The 14,871-nt window shown below is 38.2% G+C and overlaps 2 protein-coding genes across 8 annotated transcripts in view; one reads left to right on the top strand and one right to left on the bottom strand.

The window, feature by feature from the left end:
• Lrrc17 (leucine rich repeat containing 17) overlaps positions 1-7,576 on the bottom strand; it is a 36,418-nt gene extending 28,842 nt beyond the window's left edge. For both annotated transcript variants that reach the window (XM_069996321.1, XM_069996320.1), the window contains exon 1: positions 7,359-7,576. The gene's annotated coding sequence lies outside the window, so the exon portion shown is untranslated. The remainder of the gene's footprint in view (positions 1-7,358) is intronic.
• Fbxl13 (F-box and leucine rich repeat protein 13) overlaps positions 1-14,871 on the top strand; it is a 153,687-nt gene that overhangs the window by 88,384 nt on the left and 50,432 nt on the right. For all 6 annotated transcript variants that reach the window (XM_069996314.1, XM_069996317.1, XM_069996316.1 and 3 more), the window contains one exon: positions 7,289-7,418. In XM_069996314.1, the coding sequence (XP_069852415.1) occupies positions 7,289-7,418 (130 nt within the window). The remainder of the gene's footprint in view (positions 1-7,288; positions 7,419-14,871) is intronic.

Below are 14,871 nucleotides of genomic sequence, written 5' to 3' on the forward strand. Positions count from 1 at the left end.
CACCACATAAGCAAAAAGAAAAAAGCCAGAAGTGGCGCTGTGGCTCAAGTGGTAGAGCGCTAGCCTTGAGCTGAAGAGCTGAGGGACAGCGCCCAGGCCCAGAGTTCAGGCCCCACAACGAGACAAAAAAAACACCCCCCCCCCAAAAAAAAACCCAGTAGTCCTCACAATTTCTTTATTCTGTAATTTTTTTTTTGTTTTTTTTTTGTCAGTCATGGAGCTTGAACTCAGCCTGGGTGCTGTCCCTGAGCATTTTTGCTTAAGACTAGCACTCTAGAGCTTTGAACCAAAGCTCCCCTTCTGATTTTCTAGTGGTTAATTAGAGGGAGTCTTATGGAATCCCTGCCCCTAGCTAGCTTTGAACTGCAGTCCTTAGATCCAGCCTCCCGAGTAGCTAGGATTGCAGGCATGAGCCACCATTTCCCAGGCTGAAGCTCTTATTTTAGGAAAAGGTGTTAGATTTGCAGCCATTGATTCTGAAAATAACTGCTACCTTCTCTTAATGTATCTTTAAAAAGTCTACAAGTCTTGCCCTGTAAATTTCAGACCAAATGAAAATGAAATCACCATGTCTTCTTGCTTCTTTTTCTCTGAAAAAGACATTTTCTGTGTTTAATATATTCTTTCAATTAATTTTTCCTAGAACATGGTGAAACTTTTGAACATAAATTCTTTTTTTTTTTTTGTCAGTCGTGGGGCCTGAACTCTGGGCCTGGGCACTGTCCCTCAGCTCTTCAGCTCAAGGCTAGCGCTCTACCGCTTGAACCACTTCTGCCTTTTTCTACTTATGTGCTGCTGAGGAATCGAACCCAGGGCCTCATGCATGCAAGACAAGCACTCTTACCACTGAGCCACCTTCCCAGCCCTCGAACATAAATTTTTGAATTATTTTTAATGCTTCTATTTATTTATACAGGGTCTATCTCAAAAAATCTACCCTCATCTTTTTTTTTTTTTTTTTTGTCGGTCATGGGGCTTGAACTCTGGGCCTGGGCGCTGTCCCTCAGCTCTTCAGCTCAAGGCGAGCGCTCTACCACTTGAGCTACAGCGCCACTTCCGGTTTTCTGGTGGTTTATTGGAGATAGGAGTCTCACAGTCTTTCCTGCCCGGGCTGGCTTTGAACCGCGATCCTCAGATCTCAGCCTCCTGAGTAGCTAGGATTACAGGCGTGAGCCACCAGCGCCCGGCTTCTACCCTCATCTTTTAAGATCAAATTCAGTTTCTGTCCTTCAAAGCTGCCATCTTCTCTCTTGTCATTTTGAGTATGCATTTGCATTAACATATTGCCTTTCCTTTATCAGTTATTATGGTAGATATTTATTAACTCACTGAGCTAATATGGAGAGAGAGGCTCTGATTAATGAGGTTTACTTATTTCTATAATATAAATAATCCCACTGTAGGCAGTTTGAAGCTACAATCATGGGGTCATTTAAGGAAGACTTGGGAGGAGGTGATCACAGTTGAACTCGCCAGGCACTGGTGGCTCATGCCTGTACTTTCTAGCTACTCAAGAGGCTGAGATCTGAGCATTGCGATTCAAGCCAGCCTGGATACGAAGTTCATGAGACTCTTATCTCCAATAAATCTCAGAAAAAGTTGCAAGTGGAACTGTGGCTCAAGTAGTAGAATGCTAGTTTTGAGCTAAGGAGCTCAGGGACAGTGCCCAGGCCTAGACTTTAAGCCCCAGGACTGGCAAAAAAAAAAAAGTTGAACTCATAAGCTAGTATAAGTTAGTCCCAAAGACAGTAGGAGGAGGCTCCTGAGAGTTCTCAGGACCCTTTTGTGATTCCTGAAGGTCTTCTGATCATCTGCCATATAGAATCTTGTTCAAAACATTTTTTGGACAGTTCATGCCAAACATATTATTATGTATATAAGTTTATGAATCTCTTTAAATCTAAATATTTTTACTTTTTAGAATTTATTGAGATTTATTGGTAGAATAGTTTAATAATATTAGTCATATAATACCATATACAGTACCTATATGTAATAGATAATAGTATATATAGAAAGAATCTTATTGAAAATATATATAGAAATATAATTTCACAACATTAAGTGTTTTAGAGTAGTTTATGACACTTTAGTTTTTAACTTAATATATATATATATTTCCTATCATACTTTCTCAAAGGAAATTAGTGTACTACTTTAGCTATACATAACTTTTTAGGGACACGAATGAAGTTATTATACTTTTAGTAGGCAGCAGATAGGACAGTCAGACCACATATAGACATCTGGTTTTGGTTTTAACTTCTACATCTTGCCAGTGAAAGAACTTTCAGAATAAATGTCTCTTGATACTGACTTTTTTTGTCTTACGGAAAAATTGTACAATGACTTATCTATGACAAAAATATACTTCATAATGGTTCTATTTTTCTCTGTTTTCCACTGTTTCAAACAGTTGAGTGTGCAAAACTGTTCCATTATAAATAACCAGAGAAATGTTGGTTGTTGTGTTGTTATTCCTCTTCATTAACCTTAGTACTTCTTTCCAAAGCAATCAGCTGCCAGAAGAAAAATGTAATTTGTTTGCCCATCTTGGCAACATTAATTTGACAGCTTTATTAAAAAATATATTTTATTGTAAAGATACAGAGGGGTTACAGTTATATGAGGAAGGTAATGTATATATTTCCTATCAAGCATTGTTACCCCCTTGACATCTTTTTATTGGAAGGTTTTTTTCTTCTTCTTCGGGGGCTTGGTCAATGTCCTAAAACTGCAAAGGAGGGCTGCCCACAGCTCATGCCCACTCCAGGAAATTATTTCCTGAATGTAAACACTTTCTAGTTATTCCTGTGCCACCAACTAGGTGACACTATCGGTTCCATTTGAGGCACAACATCCTGCCAGTTCTGCCTCTGGTCTTTCTTCCCTTCAATTGTTCTGCTTCAAGCCACAAGAAGCATCAGCCTGGAACTATCTTCTTATTGTTTCTAGTCTTCCTGTAGTGTCCCTACCCGGCCAGGTTTCCCAAGAGAAGCTCTTACACCAAGGTAATCTATTCGCTACATACTTGGCATCTCTGCAACTAGTAGGTCTTTCTGCAATTCCAAACCATTCACACTTCAAATCCTATGGTCTGCCAGAAGTCAGGGAGATATCTCCTTTCTCTGCTTTTAACAGCAATATTCATTTTTGTGTTCACCATGTTTTGCTCAAATGCATTATGTGAGATCTTCTGTACACAGAGTTGGAAATAAAATTATTATGATCCTTTTTTTTTTTTTAAAGAGAGGATCTTGGCATGTTGCCCGTGCTGGTGCTTCAATTGCCGAACTCGCCAGATCCTCCTACCTAGCTTCCTGAGTAGGGGAAACTGTAGCCTGCACCACTGTGTCCAGCTTGATTCTTGTTCTTTAATGGAGCCTAATTTACTGTAGTGGATTAGTGTCTAATTATTTTTCATATGGTTGAATTGACTCTAAGGTGGTTTGGAAATCATTATCAGGCACTATCACGTCGCACAATCCTCTAGTGTCCATCAAATTGGGCAGATGGTGTAGCTTATTTTGAAACAGCTGTTTTGCTAAATGAGAAATCTCAAGTTCACCCTGCAAATGAGACCACTTCACTCTGTTTAGATTTTCTGCAGAATCCTACTTCTTGAAACTTTATCTTTAAACTGAAGAGCCAAATACTCAACTCAAAAGAATGTACATGCAAATCCCCCCTGCCTTTTTCAACAGACTTTGCTTTGTTTTGGTGATTTCTTCTCCTCCCCTCCAAGTCCAGAGGCCTGAATTCAGGGTTTGGACACTGTTCAGAGCTTCTTTTGCTTAAGGCTAGCACTCTACCACTTGAGTCATAGCTCCACTTCCTGCTTATTTATTTATTTATTTTAGTAGTATATTGCATATAAGAGTCTCATAGACTTCCTTGCCCTGGCTGGCTTTGAACTGTGAGCCTCAGATCTTCAGCCTCCTGAATAGTTAGGATTAAAGGTGTGAGCCACCCATGCCTGGCTGTCTTGATGATTTTTAAGAGGGGTTACTATCGAGATCAAACCCAGAATACCTCTATTCTCCAATGGAAACAAAGCCAAAATAAAGGGACAAAAATATCTGTGGTTTCTACAAGGATTATAATTTCTTTAAGATTATAGTAGTAGCAGAGAAATAAATATAGAGAACTCATTCCTCAGTAAGTTACCAAATTATTAAGAATAGATAAATATAAACATGTTGCCTCAAAGTGGAATTAGAATTATCAAGAGGTCTCTGTGCTGGGAAATGATGAACCAGATCTTACTCATGTAGAAAACATTTATTTGCCAGATGTTATAAAAATCAGTATTATATAAAATTTCCAAGTGTGATTTCATTGTTAACTGATATTTTTCCCAACTCAAGCAACTTTAAGTTTGCCCTACCATACATCCCTAGAAAGGCCTAAAAGTTCACTCAGGATTTCCTGTGCTTTGTTTCAAACTCAAGATTATTTCCCACAAGATTCTACTTTGAAGGGAACATCCAGAGCTCAATGCAGGAGTCATTTAGTCTAATAAACAACCAGAGGCTCTTAACCTGTTTCCAATAGATTCTCTATCAGGACTAGGGATTTAATTCAGGGGATCCATGCTTTTTTTTTTTTTTTTTTTTTTGGCCATCATGAGGCTGAACTCTGGGCCTGGGCACTGTCCCTCAGCTCTTTAGCTCAAGGCTAGCATTCTACCACTTGAGCCATAGCACCACTTCCGGCTTTTTCTGCTTATGTGGTGTGGAGGAATCGAACCCAGAGCCTCATGCATGCAAGGCAAGCACTCTTCTACTGAGCAACTTCCCAGCCCAGATCCATGCATTTTGATGAGAAAAAAATCCTCTATTTTCACTAAACTCTAGCTTGGAATATGGTTATTAATCAGAATAATACTAGCAGCTCTTAAGATCTTTTCACCCACAACTAAGTATGTGGGTGAAATGTATAAGTCACAAATACATTCTTATCACACTACAGTTGTACTGTATATTTAAAAATCATTAATAATTGTCATTACTTCCCATCAGAGTATAATAAGTATTTCAGAATATAGTAAGTATAATAATAAGCTGATTATATATTTCAGTATAATCAGCTACCTTTGTAATTATTTTATTGTATGCATTTAAAACCTTATGTTAACAAAAAACATTATGCTAAGAAAATATCTCTAGACTTCACCACAAAAGTGATGATATTAAAAAAGAAAAGTTCAAGCCCCTTAAACAATTTCCCTTGTGGTATTTATCCACTCATCATGTGGATTTAAAGAAATGGTATGATAGATTTAGGTCAGGGTATAGACTCAATGTGATGTCTCCCAAACTCTTGAAATCATTCATATGTAGCACTCTTGTCAAAAAGTATCCAATCCATTAAACAGAAGAAGACAACAAACTCCCTAGAAGCAATGTGTTGTGATTATCTGGGATAATACTAGCAATTATAATAATAATGCATATGTTCTTAAACTTCTACTATCCCGCTAATTTTACTGGTAAAAATCTCCCTCAAAATAATGCTATTATTATGTGGACTACATCCATGTGACAAATGAGAGAACTGAGGGTTAGGAAAGCTGGAACTCTCTCCACTGGTTAGGGTTAAAAGAAAATGATGATATTGTTATCTCTACTTAACATCTGGGGAAACCATCTATAAAACTTAAGGGAAGTTGCAGGGTCAGAATGTGAATCCAATTTGGTCAGATTCCAAAACCTTGTATATTTTCCATTGTATTGTGCTGCCTACCTCATTTCTACTTTCTCCAAACAAATGACAATCATAGCCCAAGAAAATTATTCTTCACACTGTTGAATCCTGGGGTAAACTCAAAGGAGAGAGGAAGAGAAAGGATTTCCCAAACCTCCAAAACGCAATCCACTGGGGAGCTCTTTGGAGGGGAAAGAATTCTATTTTTGCTAAGCTCTGACACATCTAGGTGAAAATTAGAAGTCGTAGTAGCCACTTTTCCACATAAGTCACGGGTACATTCTGTTCATATTATAGTTGGTCTATGTGGGAGAGGGGCGTGTTTTGGGGATGTGAGATCTGTGCCTCCTTCCCAGCCCTGCCTGCCCCAACTCCCACTACCATCTAAAGGCTTCTCTCTCTGCTGTGCAATCTCCTGTACACAGCTATTCCCAGGAAAGGGAATGTATGCTCTGAATCTAAATGAATGCTCTAAATGTGGAACTGGAACCATAGACACATTTCTCACATCTGATTAATGGTCAATGCTTGCATATCTTATTTCCCACTTATGTGGAGGTAAACCATATTAAACTTAATTTCTGCAATTTAAGAGGAAGAGAAACACCCTCTCCCCACTTCTTATTCTTCTTGTTTTCTCATTTGCTGTTAAGCTATTGCAAATCACAAACCAAGAACTTGTTGTAATTCCATTACCAGAGTGGGCGGTAGTAGGGAATCTTTGCACTTTTTAAATAAACTAGTCTTAGGAGGGCTTGTATTCTCCAAATGCCAGCCCTTGCACAATAGCATAGACACACCCTAAGTCCCCCACTTTTTTCCTAGACGTTCTCACTTTTGTCATTGTGGTAGTGCCATATTTCATCTGTGTCAACTCCAGTGAGATTGATAGCCTCTATGGAGTTTTGTTCTGCTAGGTAGCTCACTCATTTTAAATGGTTCCTCTGAACCGTGTTAAGCATTGTGCACCAGTGTTTTTTAAAAATCTTTACTACAATAATGAAGTCATTACTTACAAAATCGTACATGTTTAAATTTTGGCTCATTAAACTATTTGTTTATCTGAACCATGTTAGGAGCTTGTTCTGTTCAATTTTCCCTTCTTTTAATTCTAAATCCTTATGCTCATGAGACAGTTAATATCCAATTAAGTGCTTACAGAAGGTCTTTCTCAACATTAGTTTACTGTTCCAAAGATAAAACCTAAAAACAACAATAAAGTAAACAACTTCGGTTTCAAAAACTAACTTCCAAACAATATGCATGCAAACCCCAACCCCTGCCAAAAACTAAAATGCAAAACCAGAAAAGCTTATCCCGGTCATCTTTTCAAAGTGTCTAGCCAATGTTCTTTACTTTTTTCCTCTTCATATGTAATTATGCATTCTCTAATAATTTAGTAAAGTCTCCTTTAAGGATCGACATGAGAGTTAACAATGAAGTTAAACTCTTGAGACTGCGAGGAGGAGACAAGATTAATGTACCGGTTTAGTTCTCTGTATTGTAGTGGCTGAAGGAAGATGTGAGAAAAGCTGAAGTGTATTCATTTTCCTTCTTCTCTTCTCTCGCCCTGCCTTTTCAGGAACTTCCAAAACTTACAGAATCTCAGCTTGGCTTATTGCCGCAAGTTCACAGACAAAGGTTTACGGTACCTGAACTTAGGGAATGGATGCCACAAGCTCATCTATCTGGACCTTTCGGGCTGCACCCAGGTTTGCCTCTCAGTCTTCTCCCTCCTTCAGTAGGCAATCGCGTCCTCTGGAGAGCCAGCTGCAACCAGTCCTCATGTTGCACTAGTGCTGTGCACAGACCACAGCACCACAGCACACTTTTCAGAGGTTTTAAATTACATGACCCCAGCTGCTTGAAGTTTCCCCAGGATCGCTACTATAGGCTCCTGGCTTCCTTCCACTGGAGTGTCACATCCACAAGGAGGCAGAGTTCATTGGATGATAAAACAGAACACTTCTGTGGAGACACTCCGAACATAGCATAGTTATAAGAACAGAACTACTAAGACACAAACAAAGCAAAACCTTTTTGGGGGAGAATTTGCATAGGATTTTCTGAAAAGCCAATAAGCTCCTATATGAGGGTTTTTGGGAGGGTGGGGGAGTGATTAAAATTCTACAAGTTATTCATATGAGAAAGAAAGTACAATGATCCTAATTAGTAAACGTGCCTTGCATTCTTGGGTTAAGTAAACACCCTGAAGATGTAAGGCCCACGTGGGAAGATACTTTAATTGGAAGGGACAGGAATAAAGAAAATAGGCAAGAAATTGGGAGGATAAGGCATATAGCTTCTGAAAAGTAGTTACTGCCTCATGGCTAGTTTCTTCTGTTCTGATAGATTGAAGCCTTAACTCTTTTTAAACTTACTTTTCTTTTACTTCTCCATGTATTTTGTAGACACTGATGTCATGATATTTTCCTTATTCTGTACGAGTGATATAGCACAGGTGAAAAACAGCTGAAACTAGTTTCCTAACAACAACTAGCTGTAGCCATCAGATACTGAGTGATTAATCTATGGCAGGCACTGTGCTGGGTGGTATCCATAGATAAGTTTATTTCTCATATCATGTCATGTGGTATGTTTATTGGTCCTTGTATTATTGGTCCTATTTACAGGGGAAGAGACAAAAGTTCAAGATGGTCAAATAAATTGTTCAAGGTTGCAGAGCTGTCAGTGATACTGGTGTGTTTATAAGCTCCTGTCAGCAGAGACCGAGGCAGGCAGACACCCTGGTGTAGAAAGGGTGGCAGAGAAAACAGGGCAGCATGGAGGCTCCTTCTCCATGTTCTCAAATGAATACAGTTTCTACCAGGCTTCCATTACTGCCAGACTAGGGCTTCCTGGTGTATTCTTCAAATTCTCAAGAAACATCAATTTTGGACATTTTCAGCTGTCACTTAGGTTGAAAATGTCCAGAATTTGTATCTCTTTAAAACTGGCCTACTGATATAAAGTTTGGAGAATTTATTGATATTGACCCTACTTTATGACTGAGACAATCTTAACATTTCCTCAGCTTGACTGAACTTTGGAGACTTCTTCCTGTTGTTAGGCCTCTGACCTCCCTTTTTCTTAGAGCATTTATTTTAGAAATTTGGAATTGTACATGCCTTCTTCACTTCCTCTGAGATGCAAATCTATTTTTTTCTTCTTCTCAAAACTTCTGGCTGATTTTATGACCCAGAAATGTCTTCTCTTCTTTGAAAACCTGGGAACAATCCTTTGGATATTTAAGTATCAAAGAAGACAGCACCATATCTCCCAATTTCTGTGGGAGGTAGCAGCCTAACTTTGATAAGCACCAATTAGCAAACACAAATGGTGTAATCACAGAAAAATATTTGCAAATTCAGGCATAATTTAATGTGCTTGGCAAATCCTGTTGGTCAACTTCCCTTAACTAGATATCTTGCTGTGTTTTTCTATTAGTTCACTTCTGTGCTTTAAATCCCTCCCACCGTATGACTTATCTCTTTGTTCTTAGTTTCCACATAGTAATTATTGTAGCAATAAGTCTCTTTGTCTCTCTCTCTTTCCCTTTCTCTCTCTCTCTCTCAAGTGCGCGCATGCATGCGTGTGTGTACACACACACACACACACACACACACACACACACACACACAGAGCTCCAAGGGAGCTCCAAATATTTTCAGACATAGTAGTATCTAAATGAAATGTCTCATATCCATAGCCTATCTTTACATTTTGAGCCAATAATTCAAATTCTGTAGTTAATAGAAAAGCACACACACAGACACAGACACACAGACACACAGACACACAGACACACACACACACACACACACACACACACACACACACACACGGAAGAACTTGCAGAACTGGGCTTGTAACCATATGACAGCAGGATCCTGGAACTGAGTCAGCCTCTTCCCCTTTGAATGCAATATTATCTCCCCAGCTTGCAACCCTCCTCTCTGCTGGGTAATGTTCACCAATGCATTTCCATGTGCAGTACACATGCTGCCATTTAATTCATTGCTTGCCTGGCCTCAGTCAGAGTTTTGGTCTGAAGGTATAAAGAATAGAACTGTATTCCTAATTGTCCTTTAGTTTTCAAATAAAAAAAACCAACAATGTAGTTAGTATTTCATAGTTTTATGCAAAACAATGTTAGTCTCATTCATTACTCCTCCATGTCAGTCTGTTCAGTAGAAATCTACCTCTAGATGTCAGTCAGTAGGGATTGAACCATTGGAACCTGAGCCCTTCTAGACTCACAGGAGTGAGATATGGACTCATCGTGCACCGTAGATCTTATGATAGCTGCTTCTGTGGCTCCACCAAGGACCCTTGAAGCCTATGTCACTGTTCTGAGTGAATTCTTACATCCTCTGGGGGGGACTCTAGTTCTCCAGATCTGATTTCAAAGAAGGAATTTGATAAATTGCAGAGATAATGTTTTCCCCTATAAGTAAGTGTCCATTCTATTTTGGGAACTACAATCTATTTTCTAAGAGGTAACAGCACTAGGAAGTTATAAGAAGACAAAAAGACTTAGGAGTAGGAGCTTGGACCTAAAGACTCCCCCTTGTGTTGGTTGACTGCCTGCTGAATGCCATGCACTGGGAAGGGTCACACAGCATCCCTGTTTCTCGGGAGCTGTTACTCACATAAACTGTGCCGTGGAGACTTCAGTGAGGTCACTGCTGTCCTTGCAGAGGCAAGGACAATCTTGTGAAATTTCACAATCTTGTGAAAGAGTATGAAAAAAGTTAAATAAATGATGGAGAACTGTCAGGAAAAGTAAAAATCAACTACACGTGTTCTGGAAATATTCTTCTTTTTTGGGGAATTAGATAAACACGCTAGGTGTATTAAATAATGTGACTATGTGTCTAATGAGTACTAGAAGTTGCTCATGTACCTGTGTGCCATCATCTTTGGTTTGGTTGAGACAGTTTCTCTACTCAGCGTCTTCTTCAAAAGTTTCCCCTCATACTTGACCCAGAAACAGGCTCTGGTGATCTCTTTCATTACCTACAGCAGAACTCTAGCTCTGTTCTTGTCACTTGGAATTACATTCTTTTTTTTTCTTAATAAAATATTTGACTTCCTTCTTGTTAGATGTTAAATGTATAAATATTTGAAAATATATACAAGAAAAAAGGAGGAGAAAATGAGTTTAATTACTTGAAATTTTAGAACTCAGAAATACTGAAATGGTATTCGAATCTCAGAGCACAGCTAGCTCTCTGGTCTTTTCTGTATGCATGTCAATCTCTTTTCAATTAAAGTGGATTATATAGTATATCTGCCTTTCATTTAATATTCTATAAAGAGCACATCTTTCTGTTTTATTGAATATTCACCTTAACTCTTAGTAGGTAGCTAGTATTCTATTAAAATATCAATAACTACTTAACCATTTATTATTAGCATTATTAGCCTACCAATTTTTATAACAATAAATAACTTGTGATGTAGATTCTTACAGTCATGTCTGTTTATATATCTATGTATTTGGAGGCACAAGTTTTTAGAAATGAACTTGTTGATCAGAGGATACAGGTATTTTTAAGGCTCTTCTTACTTCTCAAAGCTTGCCAGTTTATACTTAGCAACAATATGAAAAATGTTTTGGTGTCTTCATAAACTAAAAAAACTTTTGTCAAGTTGACATTGAATGTTACACTGTGTGCTTTTGGTGTGTGTCAATAATGGAGCTTGAATTCAGGGCTTTAAGCTTTCGCTCTGCTTTATTGCTCACAGATGGTGCTCTACCACTTGAACCATATTTCTAGCCTGGCATTTTGCAGGTTTATCTGAAGATGGAATCTTGTGGACTTTTCTGCTCAGGCTGGCTTGAAATTTTATGAGATTCTATAGGTCTCAGCCTTCTGAGTAGCTAGGATTACAGCTGACACAATGTATTTTTAGTTTACATTTCTTTGATCACTTTTAAGTAAGTGTTATCATCTGTTAAGCACCCCCACAGCTTCCCATACCTCAAGAATAGTCCTGTAAGGATTCAGAGCACAGGCTCTTTATATTATTCCTGAGTTTGCCATTTATTGATTATGGAAATGGGGTAGTGTTACCCCACTTTGTATCTCAATTTCTTTATTTCTGAAGTGGGGAAAATTACTGGTATCTATCTCATGAATGTGTTGTATGAATGAAATTGTTTGGTATAGTTAAAAATGCTTGGAAGAGTGGCTTACAGTGGCTTTTCATGTGCTTGACATATGATACAATTAATAAATATTTGATGAATGATGGGGTCTTCATCCAAGTTTGCGATAATCAAAATACTTTTCAAATTAACTAAAATTTTATTTCAGAATCTGAGTATAAAATTTTCTTTATAGTAGTTTTTAGAATTAAAAAACCTATATCCATTTAACAAAAATTGATTTTTTCAAAATCAGTTCAACAAATTTAATTCATTTGCTTTGTTAGTTTGCATTGTCTCTAAGTTATAAAATCTAATTTATACCAAGAAAAATTAAACTATACTTAAACATAATCTGAGAAGACTTTTTAGAAACATGAAGCAATTTCATCCCATAAACTAAGTATTCTTTCCCTGTGCTCTTGCTATCTATGGTTTGAGAGACATTTGGCAACAGTGAGTGCATGATGACTGATTTGACTCATGGTGTACATTTATCAGGTCTTCATTGAGTACTTGACTTAATGTTTAGTTCAATGAGTGAAACTAATGAACTATTGAATATAAGATGTTGATAGATTTCCTTTGCACATCATACCTTGCTCTGGGACACTGCTCTCTTACTATCCTTGTGATTCAGGGTTGTAGGGGGAGTGCATTATTTTCAGCAGGGAGAGTAGTACAGCAGAAATTCAGAGCACAAGCTCCGGTGTACCTACATCTGTACCTTGCCATGGATGTGGAAGTGGAATAGTGTATCTTCACTGTGTACCCCAGTTTCTTAATCTATGAAATATGGGAAATACTAGTATCTATTTCATGGGTGTGTTGTGCTAATGAAACTATTTGATGTAGTTAAGATGCTCAGAACAGTGGCTGGTGCATTGTTAGCACCCTTTCATCTTAGCTATTTATTAGATATAGGTAATACCTACATGTAACATATACCTGCTGGCAGTGTCTACTGCCAGTCATAAATTTTGTCCTCAGTGACTACAATTTTTTCCAGGGAAGAATTCAGACTCTCCTAAAAGTATTCAACTCTGGGAAAAATTAATTCTATGTTATAAAATTGTAAGACCTAGAAAGTCCCAGAGACTTTCCTGCCCAGGCTGGCTTCGAACTGTAATCAGCCTCCCAGAGTTACAGGCATGAGCTAGGATCACTAGCACCTGGCTTAAGTACTCTTTCCTTTTCCAAAACTAGCAGTAAGTATTTTTCTTTCTCACAGTAAGTCAAATATTTCTATCTAACTGTCAGAAGCCATAATGAGCTCTTCTTGGTGACTATTCTCAATAAAAGAAATGTAAAAGAGAGCTAGCTTTGACAGCTCTGTGTTTCTTCTGCAATATTGTACAGTGGAGAAAAGTGGGCCTTTGTTTTACTCTTCACTGTGGCACTCCATATAGTAGAGAAAATAGGAAGAAACAGCCAAGTATTCCTATTTTATTTGATTTCATCTGTATTTACTGTATTTCATTTTGAAACTCAAGTATTAGGAACATATTTAATTACATACTCCATTTCATGATAACTTTCTGCCTCTGTCTCCTCCCTTATTTTTATTCCTTTTAGGCCCATTTCCCTCTCTCTGCTCAAGCAACCCCTCTACTTTATTTGGTTCCTGAAATCTATGTATTCTTGTATTCTCATGCTGTAGTTCTGTGTGTGTATTTTAATTCTCATAAAGGATATTGTTCTACAGTTTTAAATTATGATAATATTTCCAGAAAGATCCTAAGTCACCTCTTCTTTCTAACACTATAAGTATAGGACTCCCTAGCATTTAGTCCTGCGCCTTCAGTCAGCACTTACTTTCTTGGTGGTCTCATCTCATGATGTAAAACCACCTACAATAGTGAAGTACTCATAAATATACACACGTTACACATATATACCTAGAGCTCTACACATATACATGGTACAATATATTTCTTATAGATGAAATGTTTTCCCAAGCCATACTTCTCTTTCAAATTCTGGACTCTGACATCTTAAAATGAAAACTTTTTTTGCTCTAAAAAATAACTTCTTGCCTCGATCACTGCCAAGGAGAGAGGCCAGGACACATCTTCTCCCACTGCTCTCAGAAGGAGCCAACCCCACCTGCACCTTGATCTCTCAGACTTTGAATCTCCAGAACTGTTAGGATAAGTTTCTGTAGTTTAGGCCACCTAATTTGGGGTAAGCTTTGTTATAGTAGGCCTATCAAGCTAAGATGTTAGCCTTGACTTTCTTTCTATCTCTCTCTTCATCTCTGCCTCTCTCCATCATTACAGTTTCTATTCTGTCAGGAAATCTGATTGGCTACTCCTGCAGGATCTATCCAGCCTTCACCCTCCCCACAAGCCACACCCTCATTTGCCAACCCCTCCATCTTCCTACACTCTGTCTTGCCTCCTAGCTGTTTTCCTGACCTCTCATTTGCTTCCTACAAGTCTACTCTCAACATCTAGAGAGGAATATTTAAAAAACCCCAATCTGAGTCTTCCTTTATTCAAATACCTGGCAAGGCTCCCTATTGACTCAATGAAAGCAAGCTTTGGAAGCACCTCCAAGGCACCAAGGCCCTGTGTAATCCTGTCCTCCAGTTGCCTCTCTGACATCATTTCTCTGACGTCCTCTGACCAATTCCACTCTAGCCATATTGGCTTTCGTCTCGTTCTATAGAAACACACAAGCAAGTTCTTGCCTTAGAGTTTTTTGATACAAACTCTTCTGCATGTTTGTAATGTTCTTTATGCAGCTATCTATAGGGTTAACTTCCTTTAAGTCTTTATCCCCACAGATGCCAAAGTTCTCCAATGAGATACACATTAGTTCCCTGTTCATTCTAGAACTCTGTTGGATAGGTTCTTGCTTCTCTCAATATCTCTAAATAAAAAAATATGGGTAAGATGAATTGTTTCAATGGAGAGGACAAAACCATCCTTCTTGTACATAAGAAAGTACTTGTTGGAAGGTCAGTGACTCCTTTCCCTTGAACTTCTGTTCTGGAGTAGATCCTTTGT

Source organism: Dipodomys merriami, unplaced genomic scaffold (genome assembly GCF_024711535.1).
Source record: "Dipodomys merriami isolate MVZ:Mamm:240054 unplaced genomic scaffold, mDipMer1.0.p SCAF_5, whole genome shotgun sequence".
Taxonomy (NCBI): Eukaryota; Metazoa; Chordata; class Mammalia; order Rodentia; family Heteromyidae; genus Dipodomys; species Dipodomys merriami.